This window comes from Raphanus sativus, chromosome 7 (assembly GCF_000801105.2).
Source record: "Raphanus sativus cultivar WK10039 chromosome 7, ASM80110v3, whole genome shotgun sequence".
Taxonomy (NCBI): domain Eukaryota; kingdom Viridiplantae; phylum Streptophyta; class Magnoliopsida; order Brassicales; family Brassicaceae; genus Raphanus; species Raphanus sativus.
Window position 1 is genome coordinate 11,808,390 of NC_079517.1, and position 24,477 is coordinate 11,832,866.

Consider the following 24,477-nt stretch of genomic DNA (forward strand, 5'->3'; position numbering starts at 1 on the left):
GACATGTAGTATTAAAGCTGATTTACAGTATGATTTGTAAATTTGAAGTAAGTTGCAGTAAAAATTATGTGGTAAAAACTGTAAGTTTTTGCGGTAGTCTGCAGTAGAAATAAGAATTATGATTTTTAAAAAGCTATTGACTGGTAACCTTTTTGATGTATAATTGCAGTATAATTTTTTTTAATTAAATAAATGAATATATAAACATACAAATATAAAATATTTACTAAAAACAAATAAAACATTAAGATATTTAAAAATATCTTAAATAAGTATTAATTTGAAAAGTAAATTTCAATATATATTATTTTCTAAATATTATAATCTAAATAATATTATTCTAATATCAATAATAAAATAAATTAATTAATTAAATAATAATAATAATAATAACATGACCTTTAAATTAAAAAAAAATCAATAAATAAATAAAAAAAATTACAAATGTTCATTCTAAATCATGTTTGCAATCTCATCTCGTACGTTATTCATTATTGACCATCCATTGTTATTTCTTCTTCTTCAAGTTTACTAAGCTCTTCTTCTTCAATCCGTCGTCTTTGTTGTGCTTGACCACTGCTATCACTATCTTCAAAATCAGCATCTGGAATTTTGTGAAGCCTAATAAAATTGTGAAGAACCATTGTTGCATGCACAATTCTATTTTGGGTCTTGACGTCATAGCGAGGCAAGTTATCAAGGATTCTCCATTTCTTTTTCCAAACTCCGAACGTTCTTTCGATGACTGAACGAAGTGATGCATGCCATTTATTGACCTTACGACGTGTAGTTCCACCGCCGTCTTCAGCACCAGCACCAGCACCAACATCATCAACATTTTCATTATTAGACATCTTCATCCAAAAAGAATAAACAAAATTAATAACCATAAATGGTACTCTATTACATTTAAACAATATATAAAGCTATGCAAGTAATAAATGAAAATTTATATTTTGCACGTAAAGAAGAAGAAGATAGAAAAACTCAACGTAAGCTTACTGGTTACACAAATAAAAATTTTGGAAGTAAAGAAGAAGAAGATAGAAAAACCTTTTTGCAAGTGAAAAATGAAAATAATTTTTGCCAGCAAAAAGAAGACGACAGAGGAAAACAGACCTTAGGTTTTTGGATTTTGAAAGTGATGTGATACAGCACTAGCTTAGGGTCATTATATATAGAATTTTGTCTGGTATATTTTTTCGAATTATCCAATAGATTTTACATTTAAGATTTTGTGGGTATGATAATAGTTGGTTAAATTTTTGAAATAATTCAAAAAATTAGAAACAATAAAGATTTTGTTATAAAATCTTTGACTAGCATTAATTTAGGCACAAGTATTGACAGACATTTGTAGTTCACGATTTTTATTTTTTTTAAACAAAAAATCAAACAAATTTGTAATGCAACTTCTAAAACATGAGATTTTGGTTGATGTAAGTTTTTTTGATTTGAGTTAACAATTTTACAAAGGGTAAGTCAAAATTGTAACTCAAGTACAACACATCTTAAATCAAATCTAAACTCAAAAAATTAAATCTAATGCATGATTGGTAACATTTTTGAGTTACAACTCTAACTCAACCTAAATCAATGGTAACTCATGTCACCAATCAAAGCCTATGTCATGGAAGTATCAATTAATCTCGATTCTTCTTTTTTTAACTTATGGTTACTTTCTTTCCTAAATACAGACCATATTTCTGAATGTAATATTCTTTGAAAAGAAGCCTCGACGTATACACCACCTCCATTTTCTCATCATAAACTAATTTTTTTTTCCATAAACTAAAGTTATGTTTAAAAAGTTTTTTTTTTTTTTTTGAAAAAGGGCTTGTTATGTTTAAAAGTTGACAATTAAGATTTTAAATTAGAGTATACTTTGTGAAATTTAATTTAGCTGAAGTCCTGTGATTAAACCTCGTGCACCCTCGCCCATTTCCTCTCATACAGATGACCCATTTTTAAATCGTAATTAGGATTGACAAATATAGATTCTGTTCCAGCTTACTTTACAATCACATAACTTAAATTAGCATGTTAAACTTACATCTCATTTTCACCAGCTTAAACGTAGGATGTGAGTAGTCTAAACATGTTATCCTTGAACGTCAGTGTGTTGCATCTGTGAGAATCCAGCAGTCACATAGCACCAACCATAAAGTAAAGATTCAACATCATAATTGTATTGGAAAAAAAATCCTAAAATAAAGAAATTTGTTACAAATATATATTTGACAGGATAACCAATATATATATATATATATTATATATTATATATATTTGACAAGAACTTAGCAATGGTGGTGCAGTGGTTGTAGGAGGGCCGAAAGCCAAAACTTTGGTCACCTCCCTAGTTCGGTCAACCGCTGGAAACCTATGATCCACTTTTAAGTAAGTTGGCTTTTTGGAAGTTCCGGATATTTTACATGAAGGAGGGTATCCAAAACTGTCTGGACATAAAATTCAAAAATATGAATTTAAAGAAAAAATGTTTGATAACCTCAGCTACCAGGCTTTTATTTGATGTGATCTTGTTCCCAAACATCAAGTTTAATAATCAAGGTGTATTTCTCTCTATCCTAATATACGTACCGCCGGATGGTCCTTCATTTTGCTTCTAGATAATTGTAAAAATCGACCAGAGCATTTCAGCAAGCACGCCTTTTGCATCTCTCTTCAGTTTGGTAATACTGGCTTTACAAAGAAATTACAAACATCAAGGCCTTAAAGTTTTATTTGTGGCGTTCAGTCCCGTTTAGCCAGCTCTGATTATGGGCAATAAGATCTCCTTAGATACCTATGAAACCTGCTAGGAGGTAAAACCATCACAACTTTTTGACATCTCATTAAATCTTTTATGTATTGGGCTAACGATTGGTATAAATGAGAAGCATGAACATTAAATCTCATAGTGTTGTTTTAGTTCCATGGGTGTAACAAGGAGTTACCAAGTCTACCCATAGACAGAGACCCATTTAACATCCCTAATTGGAGCTGTCATAGACTAACGAGCAGATACAATATCAATCGATTCGTATGAGACACGCAAAAATGTACGTTGTGAAGAAAATGAGCATAAAAGGGTACCACTGTACCAGAGCCACCAGACACGAATTCACAGCAATGTGATCCAAATGATTACATCTCATCTGACCGAAAACAAACTACGTACATCTATCTTATTAAAGTAGAAGTACTTTAAGCTTTTGTTTGGTAATAGGGATATGAGTCTTTAAAAAAAAAATTGTTTGGTAACAAAGATAGTAGAGAATTTTGTCTTTTCCTTATTTAAATGATAGATTTAAGTATTTAATGTCTTTTCCTAATTTAAATAATATATTTCTTTAATAGAATAAATCTTAACCAAAATAAATTTCTTTATAGATTTTTTGTTAACATTAAATATTTTTCAATATTTATTAATAAAAATAATAAAATAAAAATCACACATCAAAATCAATTTATATATCATATAAATAAAATATAAAATATTTTATTTATAAATTGTTAGTATAACACTTTTATAATATAAATCCAATTAGTTATAAATATTAGATTTTTATATGATACACTGTAATATAATAGACGATTAAAATCACATAATATAATTATTTAAAGTAATAAATAAAATTTTTGTTTTAAAATGTTATACTAACAATTATCTAATACATATTTACACGTATATATATATATAGATATTATCATTAGAACAAAGAAAAAAATTGAAGTGAAAGCAAATATTTATACGGCCACGGGTCAAACTATAGAAATAAACAACAATGGCGTAAGATTTTTTTTAACAAATTTATTTTAATTTCAAATGTTTATATATTTTATTTATTTATAAATTATTTTATTTTTATTAATAATGCTAAGATTTTGGAATTGGAAAAAGTTATGACATATCTCTATATTATTTTAATCAGGAATTTAAAATTTATATCAAAATATTTTTTAACTTTTAATTTTTATTATAACTACAAATGCTAATTTTCAATCTAAATTTATGTTTAAATATTACAAATATATCATTTATAAATAAAAAACTAAAAATATAAAATAAATACCCGCCCGGTTGGGCGGGTTAAGATCTAGTAAGTCATTGTATTCCTAGCACATGTGGAACAAAATATGAGAAAACCAAAAGTAAGATTCTCAACCATCCCTGGGTTCATGGATCTCGAATTTGACGGTCAATTAAGAAAAAGTGAGACTGTTTTGTTTGTTTTCTAAATAAGCCACGAGGACTTAATATACTTTTGGCGGTTGAATGATGCCATCCTTGAGGGGTTTAAGCTCCTGAACAGATTTGTCATTCATATCATCTGTGGGGTTTGTGTGTTTCGTTGATTTCATGTTAGCCTTTGATGAATTGTAAGTTGGTCTTTCTTGGCTACTGGGAGATCTTTCTATGGATTACAATAACGCTGAGCAAACACAAAGGAATCTAGAAACTCAGTTTGAGAACAATAGGGCTATGACAGACTCAGCCAAATACGGTCTGACTCTACCGGAAGACAAATAAAGATATGAACCATGATGTCCTCCGCTCATGTATCCCTGATAGAACACATTTACATGGTGAATAAAACAAATTGCTTGCTCAAAATGAAAAATATTCAAACAATTAACTTGCGATTCCAATCAAAGTTACATTATTCCAGCGTCAAACAGCCAGTAAAAGGAGGATGAATAATGTACTTTTACCATAACGATCAGACATGTGGCTACGAATTAAAAACAAAATTATTGAAGCAGAGAAGAAGAGAGAGAGAGAGAGAGTGAAGTCAACCAGAGGCAGTCTTCCTCTGCTGGAAGACAACAGCAAAGATGGGAACTCCAACGCCAATGCTGAAAGCAGTAAAGACACCGAGAGACATCTTGAGACCTTGGTACTTCATGCGGTCCAAATTGTACATGTGCTTTGCGTGGAGGTAGTATGGCTCGTCATGACCATGCCCTCCTCCTCCGCTCATCTTCTTAGCTCCAGTTGAGTGGAAGCTTCTGCTCACTGTTGATTACGACAAACAAAGAAAGCTTTTAGTAAATTTTGAAATCCACGAATCATGATAAAAAGAAGTAAAAAAAACAATGCACTAGCTCGAGAAGCTAAATAACTGATAAATAAAGATCATCTTAAAGATTTTGATTTTGAAGAAACATATCGAAACAAGCTGATCATAGTACCCGAATCCTTGCTGCAAGACTCATGTAGAGTAATGTGAATCTTTTTTTTATCGAGTAATCAAACTCTTAAAAATTTAAAATCTGATACAATATTTTTCTTCCTTTTTTGAATGAATTTAAAATAATGCACCATCCCGAAATCGAACCCGAGTCTGTACGGTAGTTCAGATACTATGTTTGAAGGTATTCAAGTAGGGAGACTATGTTGTATACTTCAACGCGTAAAGCCAACCGACGAAGAATCGGCTAATCGCGTCGCGGCTAATCAGAAAAATAAAAATCTCAAACCCATACAAATAGACAAAAAAAAAAACACAACACTACCAAGCAAGCAGAGAAATGTAAAGCTACGAACCAGATCTGGAGACTGATGATTCGGATGAAGCTATTATCTTTGAGATAGATCGGATTCCTGTGTTCATCGCCATGATCAGAAATCAATCGAGAAACGGTAAGAAAAACATAAAGACTACGACTACGGCGAATTTGTTTCGGAGGAAAGCTGAGACTGAAATAGTATCACACGTGCAGGTGACATTTCATTTTGGGCCCGGCCCATATTTGCGCTTTTTTTAGTAGTTTTTTTTTTGAGTAGTTTTAAGCTATTAACTCTTGCGACTTTTGTGGTACGCATGAGTGGAACACACAATTCACATCTAACCATTGGCACTCATATTTGATTATGGTCTTATTATGTCAGCATTCGTTTTCTCAAAGAGCGCATCCATATTGTTTTTCTCTTTCTTTTCTCAGTTCATGTTGATTGGTTTCTGGAAGTTACTTCTGTTGTATCAAGTAGCTTCACATACACGTTGACAAAAGCATTCTCATAATTACAGTTCACCAATTATAAACCACCCGTTTTCACATCAATCCCAGTGGAGACCTTGAAAAGTCTTCACCCTCAGATAAGATACAAATTGTTTTTTTTTTTGTTAACTAGAACATATAAGGTGCTAAAGGTATGGAAGTTGAACCTGCCAAATAAATTTTCAGGTTTCATGTTTCTAAACCAAGTACAAGGTTTTCTAATCCAAAAAAATTATAAATCACTTTAAAATTTATTTAATTTTAGGTTGATCTCATGCTTTCCTCCTTGTTATCTTAAATGAATAGTAGATTGACCAAATGTACAAAATATTTTTGTTACAAAAAAGAAAAAAGATTTGACTAAAACCTTTTTTGCTGTTGTCTTTTGATCAAGTTCTTAGACCATTAGCAAGACAGACTCTTATCTGAATCTCTTAAAATATAAATAATTAAGAAGTGTTGAGAAATGAGAGTCCTCTCAACCGAGAGACTTAAGTAAGCTTTTGGAAAAGTTATTACTTACCATTTGTCACTGATGCTCTTATGCTGCTTCAACGTCCAAATCCCAACGTGAGCACACTGTGTCAACGTGGCTAATTAAACGACCTGAATTATTTATCTTTTCTAATCAAAGAAAAAAAAATCTCAAACGAATTTTAACCACACAAAAAAACGAACGAAGGAAGTAAAGCTTATCTCATCTCTTCATTTTCGATAAAAATGAAAGAAACATGAACGTTTCATATTTTCTGAAAAATGCTAGAAAATTAAAAGATGGCTCACTTGCCACATACTCTCTACTCCGCTGCTAGGCCAAAGTTTCCATATGCCGGAAAGTCCGCCCAGCCGAAGTGGAGTCGCTTCCCAGGGACCCTACGGTGCGCATCGACCGAGTCCTTAACGAGTTTGACTCAGAATGCGGCGGAGATAGAGTTGAAGTATATGGTGAGTCAACACGGGTGGGGTGTGAGGAGGCTGAGAAGAGACGACGAAGAAGAGATTAGGAGAGTGTCTCTGGTTCAAGCCGAAGCTTTCCACATCCCTCTCGCTCTTTTCAATGATTTTTTCTTCTTGTTTTTCCAGGTTTGGTTTCTCTTTTCTCGTTTTACCTTCTTGAAAATTTACTGCAAAACTCTCAAACCTTTGGGAAATATTCAGTATATTTTTCCATAATAAGGTTTGCATGTGTTAAATGCATATAAAAAGTTCAGTAATTTTAGAAGAATGGTTGACTAGACTAGACATGGATTCTTGGATCTTAAGTTTCTTTGTTTATAATTAGTTCACCTGTTTGCTTTATGTTTAATTTGGATTCTTGGATCTTAAGTTTCTTTGTTTTTATATGTAACAATGCTTTTATGTCAACTTTGGACCATTCTATTCACATATGTAATGAACACACATGTTGCAGGCAGAAGTTTTGTCAGGGCTTCTCTACAAACTAAAGAATTCACCTCCTGACAGGTAAAAGCAAAGAACCAAAACTTTGTTTCAAGAAGAAGATTAGTTGCTAAGTCCTTACTTAAAACTATATATGCAACGTTAAAATGCGGCAGATATGCATGTCTTGTGGCGGAGCAAACAGGCGAAGCTGACACTAGTTTAAGCTCAAGTGTCGTTGGAGTAGTTGACATCACAGTTCAGACGGAAAACTCAGTACTCCGCCACTTTCCCGGCGTTGAAGAATATCTTTACGTCTCAGGCTTAGCCGTCTCCAAAGCCCAAAGGTCTCTCTCTCTCTACATCTTCTCTCTTTCATCTTCTTGGTTAATGTTGTTAATACGGAATTTGGTTTTGGTACATGAACAGAAGGAAGAAGATGGCAAGTACATTGTTAAAGGCATGTGATGTTATATGCTACTTGTGGGGTTTCAAGCTTCTTGCTCTTAGAGCTTACGAAGACGATGCAGCCGCTAGAAACCTCTACTCAAACGCTGGTTACACCGTGGTCGAGTCTGATCCACCTTGGACCTCTACTTGGATAGGAAGAAAACGTCGCGTTCTTATGACCAAGCGCATTTCTTAGGGCGTTTTTGGTTTATATCTACTTCTTCATGTACATTTGCTTTAGCATTATAGGGTTTATCTAAATAACTTGAACCGATCAATACACAGACAGAAACTGAAAACAGATCAAAAAGTGATTTGCAAGAAACGAAAACACTTGATACAACTATCCAGACACCAGTCTTCTCTACACTAAGGGGTTATAACTAAACTATCAATACAGAGACAGTAATTGGAAACTGAAACTCCAGACCATCAAGTGTTTCGCAAGAAACAAAATAACTTGATAAAACTATTCAGACATCTATCTTCTTTACACAAAAGGGTTATAACTAAACTAACCGAGTCCGTGGTGACAGTCACGTAGACGGTCTGGTTAAGAGCGACACTGACATTCTGAAATCCAGAGACTGGAGTTCTAAGCCTGGGACATGCTTGCCTTCTTGTCCCATCCAGAGACCTCCATTGTGAGGAGACATCGACACCGGTGACAATAACAGTAGTGAGAAGTACTTACTATCTATTTGGTTAAAACCAATGAAACCAGTATAAGCAAAATCTATTCAAACGTTTAGCACAAGAAATGAGATAAACTTTACCTTCTCGATGCTAGAATGCATATGATTCCCTTCCAAGTAAATGTATCCAAAATTAAGAAAACCACTGGACGTGCGGGTGTTTTTCTATAAATAAAAATATTAACATTTCAAAATACTCACTTACACAACCGTATAAGAGGGCTAAAAATTTAAACTCCATTTAGAGATTTATAAATTTTGGTTTCTGTTCGGTTTGGACTATTACATGTTCAATTTGAATATTCATTTAATATATAAAAGTAAATTTTAATTTTTATATATTTTAAAATCTAAAGTTTTTAAAATAAAACAATATATAACATAAAATTTTGAATAAGTATGATCAGATATCTAAAATTAACATATGAATAGGTTGATTTGGATATTTGGGTGGAAAATTGGTATGTACATCATATATTTGTTGTGTTTTTGAATTATTTGCTTGTTTTAAATATTTATGATAATTTCTAATATGTTGTGTATTTTAATATTTTATGAATATTAGATCTAAAAATAATTAATGTATTTAAGTATATAAGTGTGATTTAAGTATTTTCGGACAATCAAAATATTTCGGTTTTGTTTGGGTTCAGATTTTAAAATTTTAGATCCATTCGCTAATTTATCATCATTTTATCCGGGTTTAGTACTAAATTTCTGAATTAGGTTCTATAGAGTTTTTCGAATCCGAATCTGTTAGTAACCTTTTTTCAACGATCTGTTAATAAAATTTAGGTCTTTAGAGATAGTGATTTCAAATATTTTAAATATATATTTTACTACGTGACTTTGTTTCACCAATAAAATGAGAATAAAGTACAAAAACAAAATCAATACAATTAAATCAGGATTTTTTTTTTTAGATTTACCCTCATTTTTCCATGAAATATTACTTTTCATGCCATCATATATTTGTTTTATATTTAAAAACTCATTAAGGGTAAACTCGAGAACAAAAAAAGACCAACTTAACTACCTACATATCTCAACAATTTGGTATATATCCCTATGTAGCTATTATTCTATCAATCGATAAATTAGCAGTATTTTTTTTTGCTGATATATATTCCAAGTCGTTTGCCTCAAGTCACCATCTTAAATTCATCACGATGCTTGCCATTATAAAATCAACAAAAGCTTCCATTCCCAAACCTCACCCTAAACCAGAAAAAAAATTCAATATAGCAATTAGCGTATTTTAACTAATATTAAAATAAAAACCAGAAAACTAAACATCAATATTAATCCGTAAAATGGCTAGGACACATGTGCATAGTTATGCAACACCACAAATTCAATACAATTATCAAAAAAACTTATTAACAATTTTTTAAAAATATTATACACAAATATGTTTACTAAAAAAACACATATATAATTACAAAAAAGCATATATATGAAAATTTAATTTCTACTAAAACAAACTTGAAACAAAAAATATACCTACTCTATCAAAATCAGATTATACAATCACAGAAACATAAAAATTGTATTACACAAAATTATTAAAAACAAAAATATATACCCGCCCTCAAAAATTATACAAAATTATTAAAAACAAAAAATATACCCGCCCTCTTGAAAGCGGATCAGAATCTAGTAAAAAGTTTAAAATAACAGAACTTCTATGTTCTTCGTCTTCTTCGTCTCTCATATCTTCCTCGATTTCATCAATTAATTAAAGCTAAACATGAAAAAAACAATCGTTACAGTAACCCTAAGATCATACTACAACTCGTCTTCTTCTTTTTTTTTCCAAACCCATCAAAATTCTATGCAGATTTTACGACGGTCTCCCAATATTTTTTTTGTATTTAAAGCAAATTGAAGACTAAATTTTTCTTTTCAAGATGCCATTGAGATGTAACTGCTCGCTATATTTAAGATTAAGCTTAATAATCTAATGAAGCTGGTTTAGGGAAGTTTCAAAACGACAGTATTAAAGTCAATGGCATTAGACTGTAAATATTAGGGAAAAGTTAGGGCTAAATCATTTTTGTATTCTCTTTTAATAGATTAGATTCATCAATTAATTAAAGCTAAACATGAAAAAAACAATCGTTACAGTAACCCTCAAGATCATACTACAACTCGTCTTCTTCTTTTTTTCCAAACCCATCAAAATTCTATGCAGATTTTACGACGTTCTCCCAATATTTTTTTTGTATTTAAAGCAAATCAAAGACTAAATTTTTCTTTTCAAGATGCCGTTGAGATGTAACTGCTCGCTATATTTAAGGTTAAGCTTATTAATTTAATGAAGCTGGTTTAGGGAAGTTTCAAAACGACAGTATTAAAGTCAATGGCATTAGACTGTAAATATTAGGGAAAAGTTAGGGCTAAATCATTTTTGTATTCTCTTTTAATAGATTACTAGATTTTGACCCGTGCGTCCGCACGGGTGTTCTATTTAGTTTTTATGTTGTTTAGTTATTTTAGTATGATTTAACATATTTTTTAAAAACTATTGTTACTATTAGCTTAATATGTTTACTAATTATTTTAAATATTAAAAAAAGAAAAATGGTCTATTTAAAACCAAAATATTTTCATGTTATATCAAAACCGGTATCTAATCATTTAAAGTAAAATTTATTAATATTATAAAAGATAAAAAAAATCTATTGATTTTTCGTATAAACCGAATAAACCAAAAACTGACGGTATATAAATCGAACCAAAGTAAATACGGTGTTAATAAGATAGCTATTTATTTTTATAAACTTAAAATACAAACTGTACCGATATTTGAATTGAATATCCTTAGATGCAAGCCTTGAGAATAACTATAATTTAATATTCTGTTTTTAAATAAATCCTTCTGAATACACTAATATTTAGAATTTTTTTTTGAATTTAATCGTGATATAAAATTTATAAATTATTAAATTTTGAATTTAAATCTTTGATCGTTTAACAACTTAAACAATATGCACTTTATTAAGATTCTTAACATAACTAAAATTATTATTGTGAAAGATAATTAGGAATTTATATATAAAACTTTAAAAACTCAAGTTCTATTATTAAATATATTTATATATCAGTAGAATATATATATGATCGTCTTTATTCGATCCATCTATACTAAATAATTGATAACGTGGTCGACCAAGAGAATAAAACTAACATAAATGTAAATGACTTTGTTACACGTCAAGCTTATATATCTGATTTCATTAATAAAAACTGGGTTTGTAGATTTGTATCAGTTTGGTTATATACATAAATCTAACCCAGTTTTGTACAGATTCGTTTACGAAGTGAGGATTGAGTAATTACGATGTTGTATAAATTTAGGAGCAATGTTAATGTTATTGTTGCTTATTTCTAAGCTAATAATAAATTTAGGAAATATATTAATAAAATAGAAAAGGAAAAGAATATTAAAGGTAGATTCAATAAATATTTCAGTGGCATTGAGTTGTAAATTTTGTGTAAACCTAAGGGGTAATTTTAATTTGTACTTCACTTTTAATAGATTAGAAGATTAGCACAAAATAATATATTTGTAAAACTAAATGTAATAGTTCCAAATTAATCTATATAAAACATTCAATTATTAATTCGGCGTCTAGCGCATTTATGAAATATTGTTTTCGGTATACAGTATTACGGTTTGGGATGGATTGGTTAGACATCCTAGTGGATAGGAAAAGTATGGTCTTCGTTATTTTTGTTTCTGAATGATTGGTATATAGAATTATTTGTATTGCCTATTGACTTCTTATCCTCTGAACAAGTCGATCAAATTATTGGTGTTCCTCTTTCTATTCCTCCATCAAAACAGTAAGTTTGGCTCGTGTTTTCTTCGTCTGAAAGTTTGAGCAAAGATGGGAGGCTGTGTATCACTACAGTTATCATGTGATCAAGCGCTGACTCAAGCTTGTAGCTGCTTATTTGGTGATGGAAATAACATTCACATGATGAAGGATAATCTTGAGGCTCTGGAGAATACTATGAAAGATCTTGAAAAAGGCGATATGATCTGTTAAGACGAGTTTCCAAAGAAGAAGAGAAAGGTTTGCAGCCGCTTGCTCAAGTACAAGAATGGTTTTCAAGGGTAGCAAGTATTGAGACTCAGGTCAGTGATTTGCTTAAGGAAAAATCAACTGAAACTAAAAGATTGTGTGGTTTTGGATATTGTTCTAAAAATTGCATATCAAGCTGCAAGTATGGTAAAAAGGTATCCAAGAAGTTGGAAGAAGCTAAAGAGCTTCTATCTAAAGGAGAGTTCGTAAAATTGGCGGAAAAAACTGCACCAGGAGTGGAGAAGAAACACATCCAAGCCACATTTGGTTTGGATTCAATGGTTGAAAAGGCATGGAACAGCCTCATGAAGACTGAACGAAGAACATTAGGTCTTTATGGCATGGGGGAGTTGGAAAAACAACCCTCTTAGCTAGTATCAACAACAAATTAATCGAAGAGGCGAATGAATTTGATGTTGTGATATGGGTTGTTGTTTCTAAAGATTTGCAATATAAGGGAATTCAGTCTCAGATTCTTCGAAGATTAGGTTTTGACAAGGAACGGCTAGAGGAAACAGAGGAGGAGAAAGCATCTTCCATATACAATATCCTTAGGAGAAGGAAGTTTGTGCTGCTATTAGATGATTTGTGGAGAGAGGTAGATTTGAACAAGATTGGAGTTCCATCTCCAACTCGAGATAATGAATCCAAAATAGTTTTCACCACGCGTTCAAAGGAAGTTTGCAGATTCATGAAACCAGACGAGGAGATGAAAGTTGATTGTTTATCACCGGATGAATCATGGGAACTGTTTAGGAATACTGTTGGAGAAATCCCCTTAAAACGCCATCAGGAGATTCCTTCGCTAGCAAGAAAAATTGCTGAGAAATGTTGTGGCTTGCCACTTGCACTTAACGTTATTGGCAAAGCCATGTCATGTAAAGAGGATGTGCACGAGTGGCGTCATGCTATTGATGTTCTCAACTCGGCTAGCCACAAGTTTCCGGGAATGGAAGAAAATATTCTTTCCATTTTAAAGTTCAGTTACGATGGTTTAGAGGATCAAAATATGAAATCGTGCTTCCTATATTGTTCTTTGTTCCCGGAAGACTACGAAATAAAAAAGGAGGAGTTGATAGAATATTGGATCAACGAAGGATTTATAGATGGAAACAGAGATGAATATGGAATTAGCAACCAAGGTTATGCCATAATTGGTTCGCTAGTTCGTGCACATCTATTGATGGATGGTGAATTCACAATGATGTTGAAAATGCATGATGTGTTGCGGGAGATGGCTCTTTGGATAGGCTCTAACTTGGGGAAAGGGGAAAGGATTTGGGTCAAGTCCGGCACACAGTTAAGCTGTATACCAAAAGACTAAGACTGGAAAGTTGTGAGAAGGATCTCCTTGATGAATAACCAAATTCAAGAGATATCTTGTCGTCCCAGGTGCCCCAACCTCTCAACCTTATTACTCCGTAACAATCGTTTGGTGGGCATTTCAGGTAGATTATTTCATTCTATGTGTGCCCTAGTGGTGTTGGATCTTTCAGAGAACTGGGATCTATGTGATTTGCCGGAAGACATTTCCAGCTTGAGTTCCTTGTTGTACCTCAATTTAGCATGCACGAGGATATGTTCGTTACCTGTGGATTTGAAAGGGTTGAATAAGTTAATAAGCTTGGACCTTGAGTTCACTTATCGACTAGTAAGCATTGATGGGATAGGTACAAGCTTACCAAATCTTCAAGTGTTGAAACTATTTCATTCTGCTCTTCGTATTGATGCAGCAATAATGGAAGAGCTAAAACTCTTAGAACACTTGAAGGTTTTTACAGCAACCATAAAAGATGGTTTGGTTTTGGAAAGTATCCAGAGAGAAGAGCGATTGGCGAGTTGTATTCAAGGTTTATGCCTATGGGGTATGTCAGCAGCAGAGGTTGTAGTATTAAACACGGTCTCTCTGGGTGGCCTTCAACGCCTCGAAATTTATTGCTGCACAATCTCTGAGATAAAGATAGTTTGGGAAAGCAAAGAAAGAGAAGAACTTCTTTATACAAGTTCTCCAGGGTTTAAGCACCTCTCCACTGTTCATATAAACCAATTGGAAGATGCAAAGGACTTGACCTGGCTGCTGCTTGCACATGATCTCAGGTATCTATCCGTGATGCATTCATCGAGCATTGAAGAAATAATAAATGAGGAGAAAGGAATGAGTATTATCAATGATGCTCCCTTTGGGAAGCTCGAATCCCTTGAAGTGAGGAGTTTGACTCAACTAAAGAAAATTTGCTCGAATCCTCTTCCAAACCTGAGAAAATTTGTTGTCGAAAACTGCCCAAAGCTGCCAAATGCTGCCACTGAGTTGCATGACGCTATTCTCTAGTTGATATCTCAAAGTCAGAAACCATGTAATTTGAACTTAATTTGTATTTCTCAAAGGTGTGTTTTTCTCATGTTCTGGTATCTTTCCCATTCTCAGATACTGTAATAATCTCGCCATTTATGTAATCATTTGATGATGGATCTTCCTCACAGCTTCCAATTCCACGGGTGTGTGTGTCCGGGTTCAGAACCTGTTCGATCTTCCGGCAGATCAATCTTTTGGATCTCTTGACTATTCTTCATCCCATGATGTTGTTACCAAATAGAATCTCTGTTTACTCTTTCTCTTGGATCACTCATATAGGCAGCGTGTTTGGTTTGGCTTCTTTCCTAAAGCTTGAGCAAGATGGGATTCTGTGTATCACTACAGATATCATGTGATCAAGCATTGAATCATGCCCGCGGCTGCTTATTTGTGGTGTAAATTACATACATATGATGGAGCTTAGTTTGATTAGAAAAAGAAAGAAAAAAGATAGTAGAGCTTATGCTCGCAAACGTAGCATGTTACAAACGTCAAGGCCCACATTAAAATGTTATTGTTGCATTCTTAATTAGAAGGCCCAATGGGCTTGTATTCCTACTATATAATCGAAACCCATATTTTTCTAGGTTAGAAGTATAAATAGACACAATATTGCTTCTATCCTATCTCGCCATTTGAGCTTCTATCGTTGCGGCGTGTGATGAACCCTAGTCCTTGTGTAGACACGCAAAGAGAGATGTCGGAAGAAGAAGCTAACGTCGACGTGAATCCAACGAAGACCAAGGACATACGAAACTACCTCTGCCAGTACTGCGGAATCAGCAGATCGAAAAAGTATCTCATCACTTCACACATCGAATCTCATCACAAGGTTTGGTCCTAATCTCTCTCTGAGGCTTACCTAAACCCGATGGTGGTGTGTAGACTTAAACGTGTTTATAAGTGTTTGGTTTAGTTGGAAGTCGAAGAGGAAAGAAATGAGGAAGCTTGTGAGGATGATGAAGAAGAGATCTCTGGTAAAAAACACACGTGCCAAGAGTGTGGTGCTGAGTTTAAGAAACCTGCTCATTTGAAGCAGCATATGCAAAGCCACTCCCTTGAGGTAGTGTGTGTTTTGTGGCAGCTTTCGTTATGTTATGGAGATAGATACGCTTGTGGGTTCGCTTAGTTTTGATTGTTGGTATTGTTCCGAACTAAAAAGTGTATGCCTTTGCAGGAAATGAATGGACTTTATTTGTTTTTAATAACAAAAGGGTCTTTTAACTAAATGTTATTTGCGTGAGGCATTGGATCCCAAAAAGAGAGAACTCCAAAATGCGAGGCTACATGTTATGGACTAGTATCAGGCAGGGAGACCTCCTGAGAAGCTCCTGCAAGTAAGCCTCCATCACGCTTAAGGTCTGATTTATGATGATGATGTTCACTAGCTTCGATGCTTTCGAATCTTATGCCGTCTTTTAGTGGGGTATGTTACTGATGGTTAAATTGTTTTTTTCTCGCTGTGCAGAGACCTTTCGCTTGCTATGTGGATGATTGTACTGCGAGTTATAGGAGAAAAGATCATCTCAATAGACATCTTTTGACCCATAAAGGGAAGCTGTTCAAGTGTCCAGTTGAGAATTGCAAGAGTGAGTTCTCAGTACATGGCAATATCAGTAAGCATGTCAAGAAGTTTCATACTGACAGTGATAGTAACAAGGATGATGACGCTGTTGGTGGAGATTCTCAACCCTCTGAATCTTCTTCTGGTCAGAAGAAGCTTGTCTGCAAAGAAGTTGGTTGTGGAAAAGCCTTCAAGTATCCTTCACAGCTCCAGAAGCATGAGGATTCTCATGGTATGTAGCACCATTCTCTACTGAATTATATATCTGCCAAATTTTTTCAAGTCTCTAAAAAGTTACTAATGGATTTTACATTGGCAGTGAAATTGGACTCTGTGGAGGCTTTTTGTTCCGAGATTGGTTGTATGAAGTACTTTACGAACGAGGAGTGTCTCAAGGCACACATAAGATCCTGCCATCAGCACGTCAACTGTGAGATATGTGGTTCTAAGCATTTAAAGAAAAACATCAAGAGACATCTACGGACTCATGACGAAGATTCATCATCACCAGGAGAGTTCAAGTGTGAAGTGGAGGGTTGCTCTTCCACATTCTCAAAGGTAAAAAGAAACATCCAGATCTAGTCAAAGCTTTTATCCCACAAACATATAAAAGCATACCCTAATGATATAATTACTATTATTTTGCAGCCTTCTAATCTTCAGAAACACTTGAAAGCAGTGCACGAGGATATCCGACCCTTTGTATGTGGCTTTCCAGGTTGTGGCATGAGATTTGCATACAAACACGTCAGAAACAACCATGAGAATTCTGGCAGCCACATATATACCTGCGTAAGTTCGATCCCCCCCAGCTTGTTTTGGTTACAAACTCTAAAGTAGTATCTCACATGGAAGAGTTGAATGGTGGTTTCAGGGTGATTTTGTTGAAGCGGATGAAGATTTCACCTCGAGACCTAGAGGTGGACTAAAGAGAAAGCAAGTTACAGCGGAAATGCTTGTAAGGAAGAGAGTCATGCCCCCTCAGTTTGATTCAGAAGAACACGAGACTTGCTAGTTTTTACAAGTACGAGGCATTAGGCAGATGGTCTTCCATGTGTTATGTGTAAAGTCTGTTTGTTTGTTTTTGTTAGTGTAGAAGAAAATATATTACGGCAGTAGTAATAGTAAGAATGTAATATTTTATGAACCCAACTTGGAGAGCTTGTTTAAATTTCACTTTGGAAGGCAAGGCTACTACTAAACACAAGAATGTCTCTCATTATAATAGGTAGTGCTCTTAACAGCACGCGCATTCCTCTCTATTTCTTAGAGATGAAAATCCAGTGTGTAAAACAAGTTAGTTACAGCTTACAGGAGTATAGAGAGGTTTTACCATAAGGATGTAGTTCTCCATAGTTTCAGTGACATTGAGACTTGAGAGTATCACTTGGTGATAATAATAGTCTGAGGAAATGATACTTCCATACGTATACAAACTTTTTAAAGAAGCGCAACACCACTAGCTTCTAGACTCTCCTTATGTAGATTGTCCTAGCACTTAGAGCAGTCAACGTTTTCAGCCAAGGTTTCTTGGTTATTTGCCTATGTATATATACAAAGTTCCATAGTGGGGTCCTTAAATTTTAAGGTCTAAAGACATCGTCAATGTTATAGAGTTGAGAATTGAAGTCGATTGATATGTTGTTCAATACAACTCCCATTCGTACAAATATTATGGGTAGGGGTACATATTTCTAAAGGTAGTAGGAACTTTGTAAATTGTTAGTTATTCATAAACAAATACACAATCTATTACATTCCGTTCAAAATGTTTAAAATGCTCTACTTGTATTTTAATATATGCCGTAAACCAATTTATATGCTTTTATCTTATATCAAGTATAATACAAAAATCACATTAAATTTTTATATAACAATAATTTAAATATCATATATAGTAAATATTAAATTACACTAAATTTTATAAAATAATTTTATTATATAAGAAGTTTGTAAAGATAACTTCATCAAATCACTTCAACAAAGCATATTACTTTAGTTGACATCTGATTATAACCAATTTATATCATTGTCTTTATTAAATTTATAATTTCTTTTATTTGTAGAAATATTAAAAAGAATAACTCATACATATAACAACAATGGTGAAAAAACATGACAATACTTATGAAATAATATTATAGACAACTAAGAAGAGCAAAATCTAAAATGGAAAAAGATGAATTGTGGATAGTCTTTCTAAGGCATAATTGTGTCCAGACAAAAAAAGAAGAAGCATAATTGTGCTAAAAACTTCTATCACGCTAAAAATTTTCAAGCACAAATAATATTTCACAATTCACTGAATCAATATATCTTTATAATTCTAAAATCCTATAAATATAATAATAATTATTAAAAATCTATAAATTCTGTTTACATATAAACTCAGGCTGAGTTGTAAGTAGACACAAGTACTGAAAATAAATGATCTGTCGAACAATCGATTTCATATATAATCAAGGTTTCTTCATTTTCAATGCTAACATTTCGTTTAAACCTCTGAGGCATGAACGATCTTTTCTGAAGCAGAAGAATTCATCATGCTGAGGGCTTCAATGATGAGATTGCAAAGATGATGAGGGTCTGGAATCACGTCAAGATCAACTGAAAGGTTGATTACGAGTTTGTCCATATAGCTTTGTATACTGATAATGACAGCCTTGTAAAAAAAAAAAGATAATCAGGACTAATTGAATGCTGCATTTTGTTTACACTCTGTTTAACTTTAGTAAGATCATTTGGTATGAAACAGTAATATACTTTGTGATCTATAGTAAGATCATTTGGTATGAAACAGTAATAAAAATAAAATACTTCTAAAATTAATTAAATGTATATTATATTCTAATTTAAGATTCATTTTTTGTTATCTAAAGTTTAGTTTTATAATTGAACCATTTTTTTCTTTCAGAAGTTAATTGAAATTGGTTTCTGAGAACTAATCATTCTTAATGAGTAAAAGGATCCTAAAAACATATTTTATATGTTTTAAAAATAAACATATATCCTTACCAATTTTATCTTCTATTCCCTCAATTTCATTTATTTGTCGCTTTAAGTTTATTGACACAGTTTAAGAAAATATTTATTTTTATATTTCCAAAATAAAAACATTATAACTATACATCTAACCATTTGTTAACAAATTTTGCATCGAAATTTTAAAACGAAATTTATTTTAAAACAAAAAATTTTACTTTACAATGACAATCAAACTGAAAAGATGGGAGTATATAATATAATGATAAGAATCTACATTTATAACACATGTGATGACTTGTTGAGTTAATTATCGTATGTATCATTTCACGTTGTTGTAACTATAGTTTATATTTTCTAATATAACTCCGATTTGTCGGGAAAATGTGTTTTTAAATCCTCAACTATTTGAAATCAGCACTTTTAATACCTAACTATTACTTGTGCAGATTTATTCCTGAAGTCATTATTGACTGCGTAAAATCAGACATTAAAAAGTCAAAATTAGTTATTACATAAATTATAATTAGAAAATTGATCGGTTTGACTTTTAAAAACCCAGAAATTTTTAAAATCAATTATATAAGATGATGGAAGAGATTTTTGTCGAGTTCAGATAATTTTCGATGATATAAATAAATTTTTAGTGAGAATATAAAACTTTTGACACTGAAATCAAGAACGTGATTCTTTTATTTAAAAAAAATTTCGTTTATTCTCTTTCGAAATCACTCAGATAGCATCGATTTTAAAGATTTCTAGATTTTTGAAAACCAAATCAATATTTTATTTAATTGTAATTCATTTGTTGTGTAGTAATTAATTTTGAATTTTTAATGTCTGATTTTGCGCAGTCAATTATAACTTCAGGATTAAATCTGCGCAAGAGATAGTTGAGTATTTTCAAATAGTTGGGGATTTAAAAGCTCATTTTCCCCCGATTTGTCTCTCTTAGAATAACTGAACTACCAATTAGTTACAAAAAGTAATACCAATATTAAACAAATATATTAATACTTATGCAATCCTAAAATGTTCATTTATCTAAAATTTAATACATAAACCATATTTTTAATTCTATTATTATGAATTTTGTTTTTGTTTTGTTTCATTACTTCTATATATAGATGGATCTTGATTTCGGAAGACTACGGGAATCTATATATTTATCGTCCGCTAAAATCAAATTGTTCTTATTACTCTCCATACTGGATCAGTGTTGAATAGGACGAGTTTGTATGGAGAGATGGTACCTGTGGGATACCAAAGGCGCTCGCAGCAATGTAAGATATCTGATGGCCAAAAAAGCTAATTTCTTCCGCTGGACCAACCACATTTGAGAAAATCATTGTTGTCTTACCAAAAATTCTCTCTACAAGATTTTTGAGTGCCTGTTTTCCACCCAATACATCTAAGTATATGTCAATTCGATTCACAAAATAAATATAATTTTTGAACTATCAAGATAATGTTGATTTAGATCTTACGGTTAATCCAAAAACCTCCATGGTCAATTTGAGCAACACATAGGAAAATTGAGGTTCAAGAGAAAGTTTTTTACGATCCATAGTAGTTTTTGCTTGTCGGAGATATTCAAGTATATCATTCTCTGACTTCATCCATAAAGGAATAAGAACATAACCTATTGAGTTTCCCCATCTGCACTTAGAACCTTTTGCCATCATATTAGCCAAATCCTATATATATATAATAGATGCATATGTTAGATTCATATTTCAAATAAGATAAAATGTGTAGATCGTTTATAGTATGTTATCTTCAGCACCTCGATATCTCTATTTGGCCTTAAGTTGAAAAACACAACACCATGAAGACATGTTTTGTCTAGAGTTTTTCTTGTCTTTGAAGTTGTTTCAAGATCTGCTCACAAAAAAATTTAAGAATTACTAACAGATGTTATTTTATGACATTAAATAAGAGTACGATTTACCGTATATTTGATTCAGATATCGTGAAAGACCAGCTTGTACCATTCCAAGAAGAACATCATTCATTGTCTAATAAAAAGAGAAGAACATAAAATTTAATATTTCAAAAGATAACAAAGGAAAGTAATTAAGCAAACGTACCATCTTCATAGCGTTCTTCACATTTTTAACATCATCCAAACTAATGATTTTGTGAACAAACTTATTAGCGCTAAGTTTAGCTCCTGGTTTACCCATTATATAAGCTGTGGTGTCTCTCGCAAAGCATATAAAAACCAGAGCTTTGATAACTTCAATACAAGTATGGAACAGTAGTCTTATTATGAACCAGAACCAAGCAACCAACGACCACCAAGCGTTTATTGCTTGTATTTTCTTCGGAGCCAGAAAAGTAGGCAAGGCCTCAGGATCACATGTTTTTCGAGTACAAGCGAGTAAAAGAGACATAAGAGACATTCCATCGCCTAAAGAATGATGGAACCTAGCCACAGCTACATATTTTGCATGTGATGTCTTAAGTTTCAATAAATGAAACTCCCATAAAGGTTTGGCCATATCCATTGGAGAAAGAGCCATGTTTGTTGTATACTCCTCTAGAAATTTGTCAGGATTCTCAATGTATGGATCTATATCTGGAACAATAACATGATCTTCCACTTTTACCTTTGTTGGAATCCATTTAGCTTTTCCTTTGCGCTCGTCATGATCCGTCACCTAGATGTATCATATGAGATAAAGATTTTAACATTTCTAAGTAGAGATCTTATCAATAATATAACATACATTGAACAATTTATTAGTTGATTTATAAGTCGTTTTACAATTAAAATATAAATCTACTAGATGCCGCATTGTCGCTGAGCTTTTAAATAGAAGGAGGGGCGTTAAAAATGGTTTGCCATAAGATAGATAGAGTTAGAAATTACGATTCTATTTGAAAACTCAGTAACAATGGAACACCATATAAAAGTATTTTGTTTGAATCATTTTTTGTCACATTTTAACATTCTTTCAATGAAATATTACCGACCAGTATGCTAGAGAAGCGTGGATGGTTAATCAATGTATTCTTTAATCCCTCAACAATGATGAATGGGTCGCCTTCAGTTTTCCATCCAATGGTTACAATGTTGAAGACGTCAAGACCTGGCAAGCTGAACAGCTGTGCAAATGGACTAACTGGCTCCTCTCCCTCCGTCACTTGCTTTTTCATAGACATCTCTCGATCTTTATATATTTATTTCCGGGTTATATAAGATTATTTCTCAAAGTGTCTATGCCAATTTTTTTTTTTGCTAAATTATATGCCAATAGTTTATTTATATATAGGCGCTTATTAATATTGTTGTTGTATTTGAATGATGGTTGTTGAATAACTAACTACTACGATCCAATTGATATGAATGTGATTCCAGTACCTCTTATACCTCTCCACCACACAATATATCTATGGCGGGTCTAAGCAATGGTAGAAAGTAGTAGTGGTGGATCTAGAAAATATTTTAAATGAAAGCATAAAAATATAAAAAGATTAAAAATCAGGTTAAAGAGGGGCAGGGATTGATTCGAACCTGGCAAGTAGAAGCAGACCTGGCTCAAAATATAATTGAGTCATGTGCTGCAGTAAAATATTCTTTATAGTAATTGTGAAAACTGGATCCTAATTTACAAGAATTTTCAAATTTAAGACCCTAGAATAGTATGAAAATTTCTGTAAAATAGTGGGACCATGTGCTTGTGCACCCTCAGCACACCCATAAAGCCGGCACTGAATAGAAGTATTCAATTTCTTGGTACTTCCTTAGATATACTGATTTTTTTAAAAAAAAAATATTTATGCGAGAAGTTAGATACTGTTTAAAAGCGTGTATTTACTATGTGTGTATGTGTATGTGTGGGTGTTCAGAAACTATCCACTTGTTTGGAAATTGGAATTGAAGTAACATTTATGCTTTTGTGGCAAAAATTGTTGCATAATAAAAAAGCATATCACGTCAGTACATGGTTGGTTGTTAAACAGACCAATCAAATGTTGAAATGTATTGCTCCCAGTTGAAGTAACATTTATGCTTTTGTGACAAAAGTTGTTGCATAATAAAAAAGCATATCGAGTCAGTACGCAGTTGGTTGTTAAACAACTAATCAAAGGATTGCTCCCAGCCGCCGGGCGTGGAGGGAAAGATGAGACATGCCAATGGGACCCTTGCTTTATGGGATCCTCATTTAAGAAAACATTTACATAATATAAAGGTATTAATATAATAATTCATTAAAGTGTTAAATAAAAAAAATCGTAAAAATTATAATGAACTATTAATTGCTGATAAAATATTGAATTGATTTTAAGATATTATGATTTAAATATGAATAAATATAATGCTTAAATTAAAATAGATAATATTTTTTTAAAAAATTTAAATATGAATAAATAGTCAAACTAAAATAAAGAAAATATAAATTGGCCTGTCGTGATTTAATCACCTTCCGACATGAGACAAAATGTTAATTTGAATTTTTTGCGTGCAGTTTCTTTTCTAAAGTTTGAACTGAGCTGACTAAAATTCGCCAAGTTTGATTTATGAGAAATGTGATCTGCACCTCTTATATTAGATCAGATTCCATTCAAAACCAATTCACATTCTTCCTGATACAATGCACCTTCTAAACTCTTTTTTTTTATGATCGTAGAGGATTCCAGACGGTAAGTCCAGACTAATCTCCATAAAGTCTTCTATCTGGGAACTTACAGTTATAGATGGAAAGAGGACCAAAACGACTTAAACCCAAAACATGAATTCCAGCTAGAGTTCCATTACCATTAGACCAACAGCTCTTGGTTAACTTTCTAAACTTTAATAAATTATCTTTGCTGAGAGTGGAATACTACACATCATGGATATATTCTTTCTAACCCCGGATCACTAATCGATAGGAGTCACAAAAGACCAAAACTATGAGAACAGCTCATAAGCTGGTTTGCAGCATGAGGCTAATTGGAGAGCCTCACCAC

The 24,477-nt window shown here is 32.6% G+C and overlaps 5 protein-coding genes and 1 pseudogene across 6 annotated transcripts; 3 read left to right on the forward strand and 3 right to left on the reverse strand.

The window, feature by feature from the left end:
- Positions 1 to 491: 491 nt before the first annotated feature.
- LOC130498015 (uncharacterized) lies at positions 492 to 854 on the reverse strand. The gene has a single exon (XM_056991346.1). The coding sequence runs from the start codon at positions 852 to 854 to the stop codon at positions 492 to 494; it is 363 nt and encodes a 120-aa protein (XP_056847326.1).
- Positions 855 to 4,585: 3,731 nt separating this feature from the next.
- LOC130497601 (uncharacterized) lies at positions 4,586 to 5,709 on the reverse strand. Its single transcript, XM_056990538.1, has 2 exons — positions 5,549 to 5,709; positions 4,586 to 5,017 (listed from the first exon to the last, which is right to left on the reverse strand). Exons 1-2 carry the CDS (start codon positions 5,619 to 5,621, stop codon positions 4,794 to 4,796), a joined length of 297 nt encoding a protein of 98 aa, XP_056846518.1. The 5' UTR covers positions 5,622 to 5,709; the 3' UTR covers positions 4,586 to 4,793.
- Positions 5,710 to 6,724: 1,015 nt separating this feature from the next.
- LOC108817916 (GCN5-related N-acetyltransferase 10, chloroplastic) lies at positions 6,725 to 8,179 on the forward strand. The gene is made up of 4 exons (XM_018590743.2): positions 6,725 to 7,086; positions 7,415 to 7,467; positions 7,560 to 7,730; positions 7,813 to 8,179. The coding sequence occupies exons 1-4, from the start codon at positions 6,778 to 6,780 to the stop codon at positions 8,027 to 8,029; spliced, it is 750 nt and encodes a 249-aa protein (XP_018446245.1). The 5' UTR covers positions 6,725 to 6,777; the 3' UTR covers positions 8,030 to 8,179.
- A 4,126-nt stretch (positions 8,180 to 12,305) lies between these two features.
- LOC108817912 (probable disease resistance protein At1g15890) lies at positions 12,306 to 15,230 on the forward strand (annotated as a pseudogene).
- Positions 15,231 to 15,588: 358 nt separating this feature from the next.
- LOC108817915 (transcription factor IIIA) lies at positions 15,589 to 17,725 on the forward strand. The gene is made up of 6 exons (XM_018590742.2): positions 15,589 to 15,804; positions 15,889 to 16,035; positions 16,441 to 16,768; positions 16,856 to 17,094; positions 17,185 to 17,328; positions 17,411 to 17,725. The coding sequence occupies exons 1-6, from the start codon at positions 15,634 to 15,636 to the stop codon at positions 17,549 to 17,551; spliced, it is 1,170 nt and encodes a 389-aa protein (XP_018446244.1). The 5' UTR covers positions 15,589 to 15,633; the 3' UTR covers positions 17,552 to 17,725.
- A 1,152-nt stretch (positions 17,726 to 18,877) lies between these two features.
- Positions 18,878 to 22,772, reverse strand: LOC108817918 (wax ester synthase/diacylglycerol acyltransferase 2). Of its 2 annotated transcripts, none has more exons than XM_018590746.2 (7): positions 22,498 to 22,772; positions 21,609 to 22,181; positions 21,470 to 21,536; positions 21,305 to 21,399; positions 21,006 to 21,215; positions 20,772 to 20,909; positions 18,878 to 19,198 (listed from the first exon to the last, which is right to left on the reverse strand). In XM_018590746.2, the coding sequence occupies exons 1-7, from the start codon at positions 22,684 to 22,686 to the stop codon at positions 19,031 to 19,033; spliced, it is 1,440 nt and encodes a 479-aa protein (XP_018446248.1). In that variant the 5' UTR covers positions 22,687 to 22,772; the 3' UTR covers positions 18,878 to 19,030. The 2 variants fall into 2 exon arrangements, with proteins under 2 accessions (XP_018446248.1, XP_056846207.1); XM_056990227.1 differs by having other exon boundaries at positions 22,131 to 22,181; positions 22,498 to 22,771.
- Positions 22,773 to 24,477: the final 1,705 nt, after the last annotated feature.